The sequence below is a fragment of the Vipera berus genome (assembly GCF_964194415.1).
Source record: "Vipera berus genome assembly, chromosome: 1".
In the NCBI taxonomy this organism is placed as follows: domain Eukaryota; kingdom Metazoa; phylum Chordata; class Lepidosauria; order Squamata; family Viperidae; genus Vipera; species Vipera berus.
This window is the reverse complement of record NC_138202.1, coordinates 294,478,954-294,499,564: the sequence shown is the minus strand read 5'-3', so window position 1 is coordinate 294,499,564 and position 20,611 is coordinate 294,478,954. Positions and strand designations below refer to the sequence as shown.

Here is a 20,611-nt window from a genome sequence, read left to right as displayed (position 1 = left end):
TTGTCTGCTTCTTTAACTACTAAGGGAAGAAAACCTTTGTAAACAGCTCTTAGCTTTAAGGCAGGGAAGATGCAAAAAAGCTTAGAAATGTATTTCCTCCCTTTCTGAGAACACCTGAAGTCAGAAACTGCCAACTTTTAAGAAAGGAATGTATACAGAGACAGAAAAGACAGACAAGGAAAACAAAGTCAGAAGGTAGCCCAGCACCTGTTTTTCTCCACCCGCGTTTCCAAACGTTTGTCGAAAGCCATTCTGAATGACATTTGAGATTCCTTCCATACTGAAGCGCTATAAGGAGCGAGAACGTGACAGAAAAAGGGGGGGGAAAAGAAAAATGTAAAGGTATTAGTTAGGGTTTTTTGGGGGGGACGCCAGCAAGGTAAATGTTAGAATGAAATATAGCTGTAGCTTAATGAGAAAAGCACTGGCTTTTAAATATTTTGCTCTTCATGGATTTAGGAATGGAGCCAGCCAAATATCATATATACAGAATTAGGATAAGGTTGTTTTTGCATTAACGATCTTTGGCTTATGCTTATTATCTCAAATAATATATTTAAATATATTTGAAATCACACACATAGAACATGCTAAAGTACATGCCCTTGTAAGTTCTTTGCTTCTTGCTCAATTCCATTATACATCACAAGCACAGATCAAATAATCCAATGTCTTATTTGTATTAAAAATGGCATTTTTTTACTCCTCATAGCTGAAAGTGGGAAATAAAGAACAACACCAACAAATGTCACAACAGAGAATTCAATTTTCAGTTGATACTCTTTTTGAAATAAATCTAGATCTGTAGATCTAGATCTCTAGAATTCCAATATGAGGTGGCTGATAAGATCTCTCTACGCTAGTCTTGTTTGGATAAACTAAGAAAAAAAACCTATTTCCTTTATACCTAGAAGTCTTGACAGAAAAACAAACCGCTACTCGTGGCAACTGACTGTATTTGCTTTCTCAAGTTTCTCCTACACAAATGAGAAAATTCTAACTGAAACTGGAAATCACACTGCAGTATTGAAATGAACAAATGTCTACAACAAGTGGATGCTTATGTTTTGAACTACATTCAGTTTCTGTACACAAAACAAATCAGTTAATTCTTTCATTCTTTGCAGCTGTCTTCAGTATGGGGATCTCAGGTTTTAATGGGAGAAATGTGAGAAATATAATCTGCTGCACACAAGACAATCTACATACATATTAGTGTTATATGATGCCCATAGAAGAACGGAGAATAAATCACATGCTGCCAATGGCCTTATTTTTTAATGAATAATGGAATCATTGAAGGTAAACTCTAATCAGTACTGTAAGCTAATACTGCAGTATCTTGCTACCTCCTAATCCTAAAGTGCAAGACAGCAATGACAGATTACAACAAACAGATACTGTGTGACAAACTATGTGACAATGACAGGGAAATGATTATGCTCAGTTTCATCCCTAGAATTTGCATATTGTGGGATTGTTGAGTATCTGCAAACTTCTCACTGACTTTTAAGATACATTCACTTTATACGTTCATATTCTTCTTATGTAGATATTAAATAACCAAGCTTTTGTCAGAATAAACTCTTACTTGATGCAAGAATTTTAATGTTATAATTTATGAATTTAGCACTATGTTTGTTTTATAACAGCATTATTGTGTCAAATCCTTCAAAAGATATTGAAGAAACAGCTTATGGCTCCCTAAAATAAGAATATTTAAGGTGTCAAGGAAATTCTATGTTGAAATAGATATATATCTCAGTTCTGGAACAATTTTTCTAAGGGTGACTATATACAGATTGCTCACTCTTATACTTCTGTAGAGATAGTGTCTGAAGATTAAGGTATTCAGCTGATACATTCAGACATGTCAAACTCGTGACATCATGTGACATTGCGCAACGTATTGGAGCTTTTTCTCCATTGCCGACAATGGGGTGGGTGCGGTTTTCTGATGACGCACGGGCTGACAATTTGACACCCCTGCTCTAGAGTAAGAGAAGGTTTTTTTTTTCAACTACAATACATTCATTCTCCTTTGAAAAAAGATGCCTGGCACCCAATCCTTTACCTTGTAGGCACCAGGCAAAGCATTTTTATATTTTCCTTGATTTTAAATTATTCTTACATTTGATTTTTAAATTACTCTTACATTCTCTAGTTGTTTTGTTATGCAGCTTAGCTTATAGTCTTTATATGTGTTTAAAACTGGGCTATATTGATTATTTTCATTTCTACTCTAAATTACCAGAGGACATTCATAATAAAAGACAATGTGGAAATAAAACTGTACATAGTTTTAAAGCTCTGCAGAATAAATAGTATTTTTAGTTGACCTTAGTGTAGTAGAAGATAATTAATGCATTTATTAGCTAGGTTCCATTGATAATTCATTGGACCTCCTAATTACTTTGGCAAATTAATGGTTAAATTATAGGTCACATCACATTATTTCTATGTAACATAAATTACAGCAGAACAATAGTCTTTAACAAAAGTGTTTGCAACATACATGCTTAGCTTAGTTGTCTCTCAAATGATGTACTTTTTACAATATACTGATAGATGTTATTTTTTCTCGTTATTTATAAGAAGTATGGTTTACATTTAACCTTTTATATAATTCTGCTTTGTAATTAATGTCTTTTCAGAGGGAATTTGCTAAGAGAATTGCGTTGCCACAATTTCTGCTTGTGGCAGAAATTGTTCTTGTGGATTCTGGGAAGTAATGAGCCTAGGAAGAACTAAGCAGGCAGTGTAGCATAAGCATAAATAGCACCAGCAGGTTTTATTGTTTAAGGTGGATGGAGAAGACAAAACAGGGAGATTATATACACAGGTGATGAAATGAAGTTAATGAGAAGAGGAATAATGTGGAAATCTTAAATAGCCTGCGGACAGGAAAAATTGTATGTTTGTGCATCAACAACTACTTAAATATATTGAAAAATTCTACATCTGTGACACCCCTGCTGAAAAATAGTAATTTCAATAGCAGATGTTAACCAAACTTAAAATAGGTGCTAACATTTCAAACACTTCCCGAATTTCCACCTCATTCTGTAACAATTACCCAAAGAGATAAAAAGACTACTTGTACAAATTTGGTTGGACAGAGTAAGAAATACAATGCTGATCATCTGAGAAAGTAGTAGTCGTTCTTCAGTCTTGTAAAATGTCACCAGTACTAGTGATGATCAAAAAATTAGAAGATTATGAGTATTTCTATGCCGATCAAAGTATGTGGGGGATCCAACCATCATTTACCAAAAGAGGCAATGTTATTGTTGTCATTAATGCCACTTACTATTATTCATTTTAACTATTATTAAGAATAACTGGGCAAAATGAAGACTTGGCTCTTTGAGCTCTCTGACCCAGGCTGAGAATTTTAACTGGGGTTTTATTTTCAGGGATAATTTAATCTTTTAATTCTCTTTTAACTTTGTATTTTATATTGATATGATTTTAAAATGCCCTGTAAACCACCCTGAGTCCTTCGGGAAAGGGCGGTATATAAATCTAATAATAAATAAATAAATAAAATAAATAAAAATTAAGAGATATTATATAAAGTTAAAATGTAAACAATGTTTCTAACACAATGCAGAGCTCTTACTGTTCCAGGAAGATGGCTTTTTTCTTGCTTTCCATTTTGAGAAGTGCCATGTTTTAACTTTTTCTTCTTCTTTGCCATTTCTTTTTGTTCTCGTTGCTTGTTTTGTACTTCGATCAGGACAGATATGAAGCTGTTCTTTACTTCCTTCTCAAACTCCAATTCATCCCGTAGGGCTAATTGTTGCACTAACTCCTCAGAGTAGTCTTTGATGGCAGCCTCAATCTCTTCTAAGAGATCGTTTAATTCGGACATAGACAGCTTTTGCACCCCTGTTTTCAAAATATCAGAAAACATTGATCGCTAAAGCAATATATTGCAGTGACAATATAATTCCAACAACACTTTTCCTAATAAACATATTCTAAGTGTACTTATGCTAAAAGCTGCTTCATTACTTTATTTATATATATATATAAATCCCCATCCATCTCATGTAGATATGATCTCTAAAAAAATCACTTAAAACAATTTTGAACTGTTTAACAGTGCAATTTTCTCTCTCTTCCTCCCTCTAATTGTTTTTAATTCAGTTTAGCATGTACAAAGTTGCAGCTCATAGCTTCCAGGTTTTTCAAAGCTCAAGGGAGTTTAGTTTAGATGGTTTCCTCAATGGTTTAAATTTGTGTTTCTCATTTTTAAGATGTGTGGACTTCATCTCCCAAAATACCCCAGCCAGCCAAGAATTCTGGCAGTTGAAATCCACATGTGTTAAAATTGCCAAGTTTGAGAAACACTGGTTTAAATTATATTCACAACTGCAAACTTTCTCTTTATTTATATCAGAAGTACTGTACCTTCAAATTATAGACATATACGCATGAATGAAGGCCAATATATCTGTCCCAGGATAATGTTGCAGGATCCAGTCTGAGTCAGCTATTGGGACCAGAGGTTGAGTCTTCTGAGCTTTCATACTCATGCAGGAGCCCAATTTAAGGGAACCTCTCCTTAGCATAGTTTAGAGAGACGTTCCCTGAAGATGGGGTTCCAGCACAAATCCGAAAGCTCAGAAGACTAAACCTTTGGTTCTGATGACTGACCCAGATTGGATCCTGCCGACATATATAACTGCAAAGTAGTACTATTGCATTTATTAGCTGAAAACTCTAAACAAACACCACTATACCCACTTCCAAATCACTTAGGATTATACTGTATTTCCCTGAAAGTACGGCCTACCCCGAATGTAAGCCCTAGCTTGATTTTTCAGGGTGGGCCTAATATAAGCCCTACCCCCAAAATAAGCCTTAGTTTGGGGACAAGGCACACACACTTAAAAATCAAGCTAGGGCAGGGGTGGGGAGTGTGGAACTGCCCCACACGCCCCGCACCTACTTACCTTACAGCCAGGCTTCTCCTCACCGGCCCACTTCTTCTCCGGTGTTTTCTACAGCCAGGCCTGCATTTCTCAGTCACAGGCCTTTCCAAAAGGCCACTGCAGCTGATAACCGAGCTATGGATTCAATCCATAGTTTGGTTCTGCAAGACCTCTGCAGCTGAGGACCAAGCTATGGATTCAATCCACAGCTCAGTACTCGGCTGCATAGGCCTTCCAGAAAGGCCTGACTGCAAAATGCAGGCTGGAATGCAGCTGCAGAATGAAGCTGCTCCTTCGGCCCCAGAAGAAGTGGACCTGCTGGGTGGGGCTGTCAGTGCTGGAGGTGAGTAAGATAACCCGGAAAACAAGATCTGGTCTTATTTTTGGGGAAACAAGGTAGTACTAAGTCATTATAAATATATGAAATCATTTAACAACATAAATAATATCAAGAATGCGGATCTGGTAGTCTGTCATGGTGAACTGGAATTGAAGCAACTATAGTTTTCTCAATACAGAAGTAATCTAGGAGGTAAGATTGAAATTGTATTTTCAAGAAGTTTTAAAGTACAGTTCTCTTCTCATATTTGTGTGCAAGAAAAGAAAGCCACATACTGGAAGACTTCCAGAAACTTTTCAGCCTGATAAAAAGTGTATAAACCTCCAGATTATGGGCTGTTTCTTTGGAAGACAACATCAATTTTCATAATCTAATGCAACTGCATACTTCCTTACTTTGTGTTCTTTAGGAAAGAAAATAGTAAATCATTACTTTCCTTGTCTTTCAGCAACAGAAAATAAAAATCTGAGAGAAAGATAAAAATGTCCTTGGTGTAACAGTAAACATTATTTAGAAAATAGAGGGATAGGATAAGTCACAACTAATTTTGAGAAAGCTTTTCAAGAAAGTTGTATGATGGGTTCTTTTCTCAAGTTTCAAATATGTGGCTCAGTTTTCCATATTTTGATTCTTCAAAATATAGCATATATCAAGTAATTATTGCATAATAAAAATTGGTACACTGTAAAAGATGGGTATAACAGTAGCATATTCTTTAAATGCAGAACAGATTTTAAGACAAACATTGAACAGAAGATACAAGTAAACATCACTTACTTTCTTCATAATTGTGGTTTGCACTAGACCTTTTAAGTGTTTGAATTTCTTGGGACAACATGGACAGACGGTCTGTCTGGCTGGGTGTTTCATCATCATCTGGATCGGGAGATTCCTGCATCATTTCCTCTATTTCTTCAATCACCTTCCACCCACATAAAGTTATAGAGGACCAAAGACAAAATTATACTGATTATTTATTTTTGTAAAGACTATTTAATAATAACTTTTAATCACTGAAAGACTTTAAAAGTGTAAATATAAAAGTTCTAATAATGAATACAACAATATCATGGGGTGATTTTCAAAAATAGAGAAATATCTTTAAATTAATTATGTAACCAATAATCCCTTGTATTGGGATGGAATTAGGGCAACTGAATGGAGCTTGAGCATTTACTGCCTGGATACCCTTCCTGAAGCCTATATGGAGTTTGCAGTAGACAATTACTCTGTGCTCAGAGAGAGAAATTTCTGTCACTACCTAGGATTAAATTTACAGCCACTCAGTTAATTATGATTTATATATAAATTATTGTTTATAACATTAACCATGGAGACCCCACTTGTCAACTCTACAACAGCAGTTATCTTGCTCATTCTAGTTGCCACAAAGATGGGAGGGGGTGTGGAAGAATTTTGCTAGTCTAAACAATTTAATGTCCTGTGGGAACCAAGGTTATTTTTGCCAGTTGGATTGGGAGGGGTAGCAGTTGGGTAGAAAGCCCACCAAACTATTCTATTGGTAAATGTAGTTGATTGCATAGCCTTGGGATGGGAAGTTTAACTTTGTAACAGACTTGGTTTCACTTTTGACCATGCCAATACTATGTAACCAATAAATATGTTCTTTGAGGAAACTTCTAGCCTTGGAGCTCTGATTTATTTGGTCTTGTCTATCGGAACCTTGACACCACTCCTGCCTTTGGAACAATATACCGGTAGTCATAAATTAATATCATATTATTCAGTTAGTCAATTCTTATATTTCTATGGAATTATACATTTCTAAGTGATTTACAAATCAAGTCAGAGAAATGATAAAATCCACAAACAGCATAATAATTCTCAGAAAACATCAGTAAAACTAAAACAATCCACTATTGTTCTGAAAGGAAGCAAAACATAGATTAGTCTCCAAAGGCGTCAGAAAAGCCATGTTTTAATCATTTTCTGAAAAATTAACAAAGCAGGGACTAGTTGGGTTAGGAAAACAAGCATAATGTGGAGAAGCAAAAGTGGATAGCATATTAATCCAGCAATTGTATGTGGATTTGGATAATAAAAGCTACCAATTTAAATAGGAAGCATGTTTCTACATTATCCATCTCTAACCAATCTGGAAGACTTTCCTGAATCTGTAATACCGGATACAGCAGTTCATTTGTGCCTTGGTAACAGTATTACAGCTCTCATTCCCTTGCACAGTTATCATTTTAGGGTCTGATCTGAGTTGCTGGATTCTTGGATAAAATATTTTTCAAGGAATGTTCAATGGTTGGAAGACTGATATGGGAGGAATGACTAAAGTAGTCTAATCAGAGAAGTTAAATAATGCTGCACAGATGACATGAAAGGAAACTGAAACTGTTGCTAACACATAGCCGTGCATTTATGAGCTAGTACAATACAAGTATCTTCCACCAGTGCAACAGTGAATGGATAGCTAGTGAACACAATTATTACAGTATATTTCCCTACCATTCTGATAATCCTTTTCACTGATTGCTTCAAGAAAAAAGAAAAACAAAACAGTTGCATTGTAGAAGTCATCTGTATAAGGAAGAGATGTATATACACACACATATATTTTGTAGGAGTTTTATCGTCTATCAGTATTGTTTCTGAGTAAAATTCAATATATTTCAAATCCTATATAGCTTGGAGCCAGAAGTATCTAAGAGTTTGCCTCTCTCAAATAGACCCTTTCCTAAGTAAATCTGGTGGCGCAGTGGTCAAATTGCAGTACTGCAGGCAAATTCTGCCCACAGCCTGAGTTTGATCCTGACGGGGCTCAAGGTTGACTCAGTTTTCCATTCTTCTGAGGTCAGTAAAATGAGAACCCAGATTGTTGGGGACAATATGCAAATTGTAAATTGCCAAGAGAGTGCTGTAAAGTGCTTTAAGATGGTATATGTCTAAGTGCTATTGCTATTATCTGAGTTGGAGGGTTAAGGTTTCACCCACCATAAGAAGTGATGAGCCCCCACTGATTTCTTGGGAGGACTGTCCTCCTATGGAACAACTAGACCCATGGGGAAAAGATGATTCCTACTCTCATGGCTTTCTACAACCTGGTCAAAACTTAGCTCTTTCTGAAAGTCTTGGGGAATTGACTGTGGAATCAATGGTACCAGTGTGCTGTTGTTAGTATTGTGATTTTTCATCAGTATTTGTATGCTGCTTAGAGTCTGATAAGATTGAGGTGAAGATAAATTCCATAAATAAAAACGAAACATTCATACAAAAAGTCCTCTATGTATACACAGCTTGGCATAGAGCGGTTGACATCCTGTGAGTTAATGGCATTTCAAAAAAATAAGGTTCCCTACTCCTAATGTGTGCTAAAATCTAAAAATTCACATTTGAACTCCAGGAAAAACAATAAAGTATTTATTTAATAAACATTTGGATGGTGGTTAATTTGAATGCTTATTAAACCTAAATTTGCACCATTTCTATCAATTGTTCATTTGTGGAATTACATAACTGAGGCAAATGGCATTGTTTGAAGTAAAATCTCTTTATCAAAGAAATCCATTGAATGGGTGTTAGTCCATTGAATGGGTGTTACATCCATACAAAAAATGTCTTTTATATCAGAAGTTAGCTACACGTTTCATCATATATAGAGTTTACTAAAGTAACACAAATACCATTACGAACCATTCTATATCAATTTTATTATTCAATTGTGTTTTGTCATGTTGTTTTAGTTTAGTTTAGTTTTTTGTTTCGTTTGTTTTGGTAGACCAACTTTATTTTCCTACTGCCATTCATAAAATACTGGAAAACTATTTTGAATATTGTGACCCTTATCAAATGCGGGAGTATTTTCCACAGTTGAGGGGGGCTGGCACTTGCTATCAAAACACTTTTCAGGGATAATATGAGCGGGGGGGGGGGCTGTAACATACCCACCAACTTACATGTACACACTTCATCCATTTTTTTTCTCTGTCGTACACATACATAGCTAAGAGTAACAAGAGAGAAGAAAGGGTTTAAACCAGGGGTGTCAAATTGCCGGCCCACGGGCCGGACGTGTCACAAAGAAGCCGCGCCCATCCCATTGCTAGCAATGGCAAGAGTCCTCATATGTCGCATGACGTCATAAGGTTGACATGTCTGGTTTAAGCTAAGCTTCTTTTTAAAAAAATCGAAATAGTTGCTTTTCTAGTAAAATGAAAACAATGTGTTTTTTCCCCCCTTGCTCATCCCACTGAGTTATAAAAAGGTGGAGATCCCAGGGACACTGGAGGGCCACAAAGAAGACTAGCAGAAGGCATTGGGCAATTTGCAACTCTCCCATATAAGTTCTAATTTAAGAATGAAACAGTAAATCTCTTCTGCATTTAAAACATGGGTTTTTCTGTATTAGACCCTACCTTTACTAGGCTGTTTCTGGGCATTCCAAACATATTTGAAAGAAGAAATGTTTGATGCTAAATTGGACAAATTTATTTTTGAACTTTACCTGCTCAGCTGTGAAGAGAGGTTCTTCATTGATGCAGGAGACGATGATAGAGTGCATGTCTAGCTGGTCTCTCAACTCTTCATCATCTGACAAGTCCAGGTTCAAGTTATCGTTAACCTGCATGAAAATACAAAATAAAAGCAGGTTATTAAAAAGACTGAGAAATCAACCAAATATTGTTAACACTTAATTATATAATCGTGTATGGCACCTTTAAAAATGCTTAACGATTAAAAATACTGACATCCCAAAATTATTATTATTATCTTCCCTATCTATGTAGTGCTCAACCTACACATCAAAATCCAGTTCAACAAACAAACAATATTCTGCCATTCAGGTTGGTTAATTCAAATGAACTGAATAAATAGATACTGTCTTGTCAGTTCACAGATCACATTTATTCCTAAAAGGATAAATTTCTTAAGACATCTTTATTTAGAATAAAATAAAATTCTATGACTTGATATCCTAAAACAAACTATTGAGCTTGGACTCTATTACGGCTTCAGAGGAGAGGTAATGGGGGAAAAAAACCGCTAAACCTATATTTGAACATATAGTGAGGTCCAAAGCCACTGTCACAATTTATTCTTCAAAATAAGTAAGATATGTACTCAAAATGGTTAAAGAAAGCCAGTGTGGCAAAATGGCTAAAGTGCTAGATTAGAAGCTAAGTGACTGAGGCTTGAATCTTCCCTTAGGCATGGAAGCTAGCTGAGTGTCCCTAATCAATATCAGGCTCTGTGATAAACACTTTATGCATTGATAGGTTGTAGGCGTACATCTTCAGTAAAGGAAATCTCTATTATTTCTTAACAGTTTTGCTCTTTTACAAACCTTAAAACTCTTCCATGGATTTCCTGATTCAGTTCTAGGGATCAGCACGTAGATCTATCCAAGTAAGCGAAAGAACCTATCTGAACTTAATGTCTATGGAGATTCTCAGTCACCCAAGTCATGGTTGTCCCAAAGGTGCTTTTTTTCACGAGGCAACTGGACTTTCTTGTTTTTCTTTGAAGATGTTTTACTTCTCATCCAAGAAGTTTCTTCAGCTCTGACTGGATGGATCCTTCCATTCCCCACCATCCAGTCAGAGCTGAAGAAGCTTCTTGGATGAGAAGCGAAATGTCTTCAAAGAAAAACAAGAAAGTCCAGTTGCCTCGTGAAAAGAAGCACCTTTGGGACTACCTGAGCTTAGCTGATTCCAAAAAGCTTAGCATAGCTGGACTTGGTAAGAAGTCACCAGGAAATCTCAGGGTTGTAAGCTGCAGCAACAAATAATAATATAAAAAGCAGATAATGGAGAATCATTTCTGCCCCATTGTTGAGAAAATGTCATGGGTTTATCAGTGTAATCCCAAGCTCTTGACTTTTACTCAAGGGAGTTTTTGCATTAAGAGCTTTCCAGGGCAGTCTGAAAAAGTTTAAATGCTTCTATCTTTTGCCTTATACCAGCTAAGAAGGAATAATATATTGCATATATTTTTAATGAAACACAGCACTGCTTTTATTCTTATATCAGTTATTATTACTATTTACTTGATTTTTGGCTTAAACAAAAAGTATTATGCCTGATTAGAACTGACAACATAATCAATGAAACCTGCAGGAATGCAAATGTAGGAATTAGCATTAAAATGATAATTCTTATATTTTTTAGAATTAACATATCTTACTGGACATTGGGGCACGTGTTAAGATAAATTTTAAAGAAGAAAACCCGTGATGTCAACAGAATCAGAAAGCTAATAATGGTATGGCAAAGGAGCCTTTAATTAAATTGACAGATTATGTAATGTTTGATGTCTAGGACACAGATTTAAATGGACAAAAGGAACATTTTTCAAATTGTTCTGGCAATACTTACTCCCTTTTCAGAAAGATTCAGGGTTGGCAAGTGCAGAGTTCTGGTGTGGGATGATTTCCAATCAACTGGCATTACATTACCATAATTATCTGTCAGAGCATTCCAAATCCTGGGAGAAGAAAAAACCCAGTCCTTATAATAGGCAGAAATTAAGATTCTAAAGTGAGTAAAGCTTCTGCTTTTAAAAGTTTTTGTAACATATTAATCCCAAAGTATGTCAATAAGCCACAGCCATGAGTGAGGAATCTCCATCCCACCCCAAAAGTATCCGTCATTGGATATTTGCCTTTAGTGCTCGGTGCCAGATTTGAGTCAGCCAATTTTGCATATAGAAATAGAGAATGTATGCAGTGTTATGATTTGACTAAAGACCCTCATGAGTTGTCTTATACCAACTTGCCAAAGAATGAAAAAAGCCCTGCTCAACTATGTAAGTATCTATTTAGCAGTATATATAATAGAAAAAAATGTTTTCTCTCTTAAGTGCTTATAAAAGCAGAACACAATTATAATACACAAGAAATCACAGCTGCCAGTACTTTAGCTACTGTTGACCTTCATGTGCATCAAGTTCTTCCCATGTATTGTAATTATTTCAAGCTTACCCTTGAAGAAAAAAAATTAGTATAGTTTGGCCTTATTTAGGCTTCATGCATTAAACAAGCAGTTTCTAATGTTTCCATTATCAAGCCATGGCTCATTCTTGCCTTTCAATTCCTGATATGGGACAAAAAAGCCATAGCCAGCTTACGTTCTGAGGTCAGGTGAATCTTAGAAGGAGCTTCTGCAGTCTTTTAGCTGCTCCAGCTGGCATGGGGAGCAAAGCAAAACTGACCTGAGTGTTTTCTCATTCATTCACTAAAAGCCAAACTTCTCAAACATGCTCCTTATGCTCTGATATGCAAATATCAATATGTTGTTAGTTGCGAAGTCGTGTCCGACCCATCGCGACCCTATGGACAATGTTCCTCCAGGCCTTCCTGTCCTCTACCAATATCAATATATCCTTTGGAAAATATGGATATTGTTCATATTAATACAATTTACTAAGCGGATAATAAATTGTTTCCACCATCTCACAATCAGATCTATATCTTGGGTATACAAGTGCTTTTGATGCAAACACCCATACACCAATGATTATATTGGAGCGGAGATAGTAGTCTAAAATATGTTTCCAATTCCTAAGTGAGTTAAACATCAATAAAAGTTACGTAGTTATAAATCAGCAGGGGTTTTTTTTGGTAAAAGAAACCCTAGTGAAAAAGGGATATTTGAGACAATTTCTCAAATGTGCAGTTTAGAAAGGTCCAATTATGTCTCTGCAAAGTTTCTTTTGCTTTTTCAGACTGCAAAACCAGTTCAGGTACCTAAAATAAAAACATGAGGGTCTTCACAGAAAATGGGCCTTTGGGGACTCTTTTTAAGTTGTTAGAAAGGGCCTCCTCTCCTTAAGTAAAAGATGCAAAAGGATCAGATTTCATATTCCAATTCCAGTGTCTTGTCCCTGGAATGCTGCTAAAATACACAGCTCGATCTGGCTGTGCTGGAAAGTTTAAAGTCCAGGTCGCTGTGGAGGTGAAACTAGCTTGAAGCTTTCTGCCTTCGGGGCTTCCCGGGCATTAGGTCCTCCTAACCCCAAGGGGCTGGGGAACACGCTATTACTCTGTCGGGGATTGCTCTCCGTTTGCACTGAATTGTGTACTTAAGCTGCAGTTGTATTTTCCCTATTCCCCCAACCCCGCGCGCGGACGCCCCGTTTCTTAATACATCCCTTTGCGTAAGGAGAACGCCCGAGCCCTGAGACGCCCCGATCCCCTCGCGAACTTTTCTACGACCGAAGGGAGAACCTCACTCTTTGCAAAGGGACCTCTAGCCGAGCGACGGGGGGGGCGGGGAGCGAAGAGGAGGGGGGGAGGAGGAGGACCCCTCCCTCCTACAAGGAAAGACTTCGACCTGCCGCTTCACTCACTCATCTTGGCGCAAGGCGCTCCGCTCGCTGAGGGGCTGCGGCGGGAGAAGGGCTTCCGGGTCTACGCAATGCTCAGCCAGCAGCCGAGCAGACTGGAAGCAAAGCGGGAGCCTGGTCCCCAGATCGCCCCCGCCATCCCATGGGCCTCGCTCCACGGCCGCCGCCGCCGTCTCCGAGGTCTCCAAGCAAGCGCTCGGCTCCGAGAAAGGCTGGAAGCCCGAGAAGTCCTGCCAGTCCCCGGCTGGGTCCCGCGGCGAGGACGCCGTCGCCGTCGCCATCGCCATCGCCGAAAGAAGCCGAGAGGCCGCCGCGGGGCCCGGCCAACGCGCGCGCGCGCCCGCCCGCCCCCTCGCTCGCTCTCTGAGCGGCCGGTGCGCGCTCCCGGTCGCCGAGGCGGAAAAGCAAAGGGTGGGGCGCCCGTGTGACTCACGTCGCCCCCTCCTTCCGAGCTCGGCCTGAACAGCCTTTTGACGCTGCTGCATCTGGAGGTTTTAGTATATTAATTAACGTGAGAGCCTCGCGCTACCTATCGTTCCGTTGCTTGCTTGCTTGCTTGCTTGTTTGAAAGAGGAAGCACGTTGTGATAGGGGCGCTCATATCTTGGATTAGTTGAGACGTCTGGACGGAGGCAGATTGGAAACTGACGTTGTGCTTATTTGTGCACAGTAACCTGAAGTAACACTTCTCGTTGATCTCTCACTTGGCACGCAGGGATTCGAAATAAGATGTCATACGTAGGATTTCTGTTGGATCGCTTCCACGTGGACAAAGAAATGTACTAGAAGTCCCTAACTCCCCCCCCCCTAAATAAATAAATAAATAAATAAATAAATAAATAAATAAATAAATAAATAAATAAATCTGAAATCAGGATGAATTAGATTTCGTTTGAGGACAAAGGACACAGTGCATTCCAGTTTCGAAACAAGGAAGGTTGCTAACAACAGCAGGAATTCCACAGCATTTAAAACATGTGTACATCCTGCACACTCCCTTTTAAACGATCAGAATTAATTTTAGTAAGCCCAAACGCAGTGAACATTTTCAGTAGAGGACAAAAAAAAGCCATTAGGAAAATATTCATGATTGGTTTGTTTGGAACTTAAATGCTAGGTAAGAGCAGATGGAAGAGAGAAGTATGGGGAGGAGGCTGAAGTTTGCCCTGAATTTTGTACCGTCTCATAGAACATTTTGAGCCTGCAAACCTATATTTATCCATATGGGGTATATCCCACGGAAATCAGTGAAACCTTCTTTCTCATTAAATAGTTACAAGACTGCTGATTTACATTTGTTGATTTCCATCATAGCAGTGAAAAACGATGCTGGGTTGTCCCTGATGAAATTGGCCACTCCAAATTTAGCTGTGTATTTCTGTTCAGGAAATGCTTTAGAATATGACATCACCAGTCAGACCGCTGGATATTCTATCATGCAACTTTCTGCAGAAGAGATACAGTACAGGCAGAAGAGATATAATGAACTTTTGGGTAGTATGATAGTAACTGCCTCTATTTCTTCTTAGTGTTTTCCTACCTATGCAGGCTTCTTCTTTTTTTCCCATTCTAGCTTGGAAACCTTTAAGAGGCTTACTACCTAAACACATGGTATATTCTTTTCCTTTTGGGTGGAAAGCAATTTTTGAAATAATTATGTTTTACTTGTCTGTGTGTGTGTGTGTGTGTGTGTGTGTGTGTGTGTGTGCGCATGCGTGCGCCTTGAGTCAGTGCTGACTCCTCGCCATAGCCTGGGTTAGTTCTTGCAGTTTTCTTGGCAGTATTTTGGAAGTGTTTTGCTGTTATTTGCTTCCTAGGGCTGAGAGGAAGGCACTGGTCCAAGGTCATGGCAGCTGGCTTTGTGCCTAAGGTGGAACTAGAACTCACAGACTCCACTTTTCTAGGCTGGAGCTTTAATCATGGCACCACACTGGCTCCCATGCTAACATTGGTATCATATAAAGATACCACATTACTTCTGTTCCCCTTCAATCATGAGAACAACAACTAGTTGTGAAGACAGTTAATTTCACCAGAATGTACAACAGGAGAAGATGAGATGGGTGGCACACCAAATCTAATAAAAATAAAGTAAATAAATTAATAAGACAAATGGGTTATTCTGTTCACTTTACTGAGAAATCCCTGGAATTCCTCATCCAATTACAGCTATTCAACTCAGCCATGAAATACGGGTTTATTTTAATTTGATAAATATGAAATTAATCTCATATTCCTTGAGCTCTAGTTCAACATGACATTACTGGCTGAGTTGAAACTTTGCACAGCCACTATGGACTATCCACTTGAGAACATAGTGAGTTCATTTTAAAAAAGCATCATTCATATCCTTAGGCTGAAAAAATGACCTATATCAATTTGCTGTTGCTTCTTTAAATCTTGCCCGTGTGCTTTCTATAGGATTTGTGTATTAAAGATCGTATCAGGCTCAAAAATCAAGGACGCGTAATTCTTTAAAGCTAGGTTCTTTATTGTTCCACGCTTATTGACAAGAGTCTTGTCAAACTGAAGAATTCTACTATGTACATCAAGTGAATACACTGAACTATTAGGGAGGGGCTGTCTTCATCTTTTTTCTTTCACACAAAACATTTAGACTGAACTGCCTCTTATTTTTCTGGAATGCACCCCCTCCCTCCTCAGAATCCAGCCTACTGCATTCCATTGGAGATTGTGAATTTTATTTATTTTATTTATTAAATTTGTATGTCGCCCATCTCCCCTGTAAGACTGCCCAATTAACTTTGTTGATTCCTTTAGAGAAAAAGTCTTTCCCATCGTTCTAGAGATTTTAGGATAATACAGTATAACCATCTTGGATGGTTGAAATTTGCCTTCCATGTTCAGACCTTCAAGCTGGTCACCTATGGTAACCGTTCCAGTTCCTGTTACAGACTGTCTCCTAGTTCGTGTACTCTTGCTTGACATATATTTCCAAATATTACTTCTGTTGTGATGTATTCTTCATACCTAGTATCCTTCTGCTTCTTGCGCATATGGGCAAATTTTTCCTCAGAGACTTTTTTCTCCTGGCATTCATGTAGACCTCTCTGTATAATGTATGTGTGCTTTTCATCCTGGTGATTTTTTTTAAAAAAGTTGGCCTTCAGTTTTTTTTTACCTTCTGCAATCAGGAGTCAAACTTTTCCTCACGTTAGGTTTAATTCATATACATTTTAAAGCTAAAAAAAGAGCATAGGGTAAGTGCAAAATGAGGATGACAAGCATTAAAGGATGTATATACTCTATAGGCACCCTGGTGCTCTAAGGCTGCATGCTGAGAATATTAGCTCATTTTTCAAGAAAAATAACATTTCCACACTAGAACAAGAATATCAGAAATGCTGAGAGAAGTTTAGGGAGAAGAGAACAATCATCTTTAATAACAGGTTGAGGAATCATTCGAGAAGGATTTAATACTGATACCCTTGTAATACTGAATTCAAACCTTAGAAGATGGGAAGGGCTGGGGTAATGGAGTATTATGAAACAAAACTCAAAACGGCTAGATCCTTAACAAGTGTTCTATATACTGCAAGAAAGGTATTTGCCAACATACAAACCTGGGAAAGTTAAAACAAAATTAAAACAATAGAGAAAAACTCATTTCACAGCAATGAAAAGTTCATCAAGTTAATTTTTATTGTGCTGCCAAGAGCCAAATTACAAGAAACCCATCTTACATTTTAAAAAGTAAACAAGCAACCTGCCAAATTGCAGCGCACTCCAAGTGCCATAATATGCATCTATGTTATTTTTCAGAAAATTGTATCTGCATTTCTCTTACAAGAGCACAACAGGAACCAAAGTAAAAGAGTGTAATGAATACAGCACATAGGATAAATAATATCTTTAAAATAATAATAAAATAATAAAAAAAACATTTTACACCATGTCCTATATCCTGCAAGTATCATTCAGAATATGGCCTTGATTGTAAAACAAAGCAAGCATTTACAATTTTCCGATAAAGACCGTTTACTCTTTAAGAAAGGAATGAATGGTTGACCATGACAGAATCTGAATAATGGGAGAGTAATGCTTGTTTCAGTGTCTTTATACTAAGGATAAAATGCTGTGGGGGGGCAGAGGGGCTACATTTTTTTTATTCTTTTGGAAACTGAATTCATAATAGAAAAAAACACTGAGCCTTTATGATACACCTATTACCTTTTCTCTTTGACACAAACAGCTAGAACACTTTGTGATATTCTAAAACAAGATATTTGATAATCTTCAGATTAATAAATTAGGTCATATAATAAATTAGGTTTTTCAGTTTTAAAGTTCAGTAATCTCTGACCAAGTATTTACAACAATACTTGAGAGTTCCTTTACAAAAAATACATTTTCTTTTCACATTAAACATATTGGGTATCTGTGTCTCAGGACAAGCAATTGTGAAAGTAAGAGGCAACACACAACTGGGCAGTTAGTATAAAAGTGCCAAGACCTGTCTGGAAAAGTTAAAGTTGTGTGTACAGTTAAAGTTACAAGTCAAGCTGCAACAAACCTTCAGTGAGTTGTGGACTTTATTTTAATAGATGCTTCAAACAACTATTTGAAATAAGTCCAAATGCAGATACTGCTATTCTGTGAAATTGAGGAGTGCTGCCTATACATTATCAGTGTTTCTAGCCAATGCATTGAATTTTAAGCCTTTTTAAGGCCATGCAGGATAAAAAAAACGCACGCACACACACACACACACACACACACACACACACCCTGAAATGTAGCAAGTAGCGATACTAATGCTTACTGCTAAAATTGTGCACACACTGGATATGTATGCAAACACAAGGGCACGCGCGCGCACACACGCACACACGCTCATTTGCATCCTAACACTTCCAAATCAAATAAAACTAGATAAAATGAGATAACCTCATCTTGTCTTTCTACACACGCAAGTTTAAGTAATAATATGGAATGCCTGTGTTTCTGTTCTGGGTAAAATCTCAGTTAAAAATACATTCAACGGGGAAAATACAAAATTATACTGATATATACTGTATATATAAATAGCATATATATACTGTATATATACATATATACATATATAGTAGGAGTATATGTGTATTTATATGTATATATTCATACACATATACATATTCTATACATATGTGTATGCATATATAAAATACTATACACATAAACACAAACACGCAAAGACACACAAATGCTTTTTTAAGCATAACGATATTTACATGGATATTTCTATAAAGCTAAAGTTTTAAAGAAGCATGATCTTTCTTTCTGAGCTTCCAAAAAGGTGCTTGAGTAATATACATTAAAATTAAGCAGCTTCCTTGCATGAAAGTTGCTTCTAGTCTGCATAATCAGTAACAGACAACCCCCCCCTTTTAACATGATACAAAAATGAATCTGAGCTAGATCTTCATCCAACAAGATCATTTTCTTCAAAGATAATTTGGTGTGTGAACCACCTGAAACTGATAAAACAGTAAAAGAAACACATACATGCGCGCGCACACCCAGAGTTCTGGAATCAAACGGTGTTTTAACTTTTCCTCTCCCCCTTCAATACTGTTGCCAAAGGATCCAGTGCTCTTCTCAGGAATTATACATTTGCTAATTGCCAGTCTGGTCAATTAGTATCAAAATGAAAAACAAAAAGCAGCACAATGTATAATTGTACTTATCTTCAATATATTTGCCCTTTTTGTTTTAACGTTTTCCTCACTGTATCATTCATTTACTATTGCAGCTGCTGACCAGATAGAAAAATAGAGCTGCGGCTATCCTGCACCTATCATGCAATAGATTATCCTACGGATTTATTTTAGCAGCATAAGCACCTCAAATGTTCTGATTTGAATTCTGTCAGGGTTCTGCTTATACTTCACTGCAATAAATGCAATTTGGAGTGTCAGCAAAAAGCGATATTATTTGACTCCAAGCTAAGCTGACCAGCTATTCTTTGCAGCTTCTTGTTCTAACCACGCAAGTTTACCCCAGTTTTCTCTTCCCAAACAATCATGATTACTATGTTACAAGCAAAACATCAACAAATTTTAAAACTTTGGTTCCAGGAAAACACTTGGTCAGAAGTGGGAATGCTTGTTCTGGCACACTGCAGGAATCAGAGTCAATCCCAACAAGGTCTTAGAGCTGTACATGAAGTCACAAATCCAATACAATCCACTAAGCAAGTGCATGATTCTAATTTTATTTGAATAGCAGACTCAGCCTTTGTTTCTTCTTAACTTCTTGGTAAGAGTTGCAGTTTTTCACACTGTCTGATAGAAATTATCTGCTTGTAAGTTACTCTGTTTTTGCATGCTGTAGAATCCACTGTATCTTGAATCTGGATCAGCAATTCTAAGCATTCTCTGAGAACTGTCCACCTGAACCATGGTGCCTTTCTTGCAGTCCACATACACTAATTGATTATTTAAGCAGGAAGGCTGTGTGGATGGAAGCACAATACATAAAATGAGCATTTTGTGTACAGTATGTTTTTATTCCCTACTAAACAGTGTCTTCTTAATTGCAAAGATAAGGGACAGTCAGCCACTCAGTCCCACAATACCATCAGACTCAAAAGCCAAGAGCACAAACACATACTATCTCTTTGCATTGCTCAGGGCTCCATTTGTAATAAAAGCATGTAAATAAAATAATTGATAGCTATAATCAAAATAATTAACATTCAGTTATTAGAATGATCCCTAGCATACAGAACATACTTGAGCAAATGACTACTGTATTCTTCTGGGCATTGGCAAGTGTTTAGGAACATAAGGGTTCTGTCAGATAGAAACACTTAACTCCTGTGTGTTCTGTCACAGTGGTCAACATGATATATTTTGGAACATTGCAAGCCCAGATTGAAGTGAGAGTCTTTTCCAACACTGCTTTCCAGCAACTAGTATTGAATACTTCCTCTCTCTGTTTTGGTGTGTGTGTGTGTCCAAACAACTATCCTCTATGAATCTTTCTGTCTCCTTTAAACCAACCCAATAATTCCAGCG

The 20,611-nt window shown here is 37.4% G+C and overlaps 2 protein-coding genes across 4 annotated transcripts in view; both read right to left on the bottom strand.

The window, feature by feature from the left end:
* FEZ2 (fasciculation and elongation protein zeta 2) overlaps window positions 1-13,993 on the bottom strand; it is a 30,604-nt gene extending 16,611 nt beyond the window's left edge. Inside the window, exons 1-6 of one of the 3 annotated variants that reach the window (XM_081324290.1) lie at window positions 13,597-13,993; window positions 11,625-11,733; window positions 9,755-9,871; window positions 6,058-6,202; window positions 3,623-3,891; window positions 208-288 (exon numbers count right to left, since the gene is read on the bottom strand). In XM_081324290.1, the coding sequence (XP_081180416.1) occupies window positions 208-288; window positions 3,623-3,891; window positions 6,058-6,202; window positions 9,755-9,871; window positions 11,625-11,733; window positions 13,597-13,880 (1,005 nt within the window). In that variant the 5' untranslated portion in view covers window positions 13,881-13,993. The remainder of the gene's footprint in view (window positions 1-207; window positions 289-3,622; window positions 3,892-6,057; window positions 6,203-9,754; window positions 9,872-11,624; window positions 11,734-13,596) is intronic. The other 2 variants (XM_081324288.1, XM_081324289.1) reach the window with 2 other exon arrangements.
* A 3,240-nt stretch (window positions 13,994-17,233) lies between these two features.
* Window positions 17,234-20,611, bottom strand: part of CRIM1 (cysteine rich transmembrane BMP regulator 1) — a 146,792-nt gene continuing 143,414 nt past the window's right edge. The window contains exon 17 of the mRNA XM_081331327.1: window positions 17,234-20,044. Coding sequence (XP_081187453.1) covers window positions 19,868-20,044 — 177 coding nt within the window. The 3' untranslated portion in view covers window positions 17,234-19,867. The remainder of the gene's footprint in view (window positions 20,045-20,611) is intronic.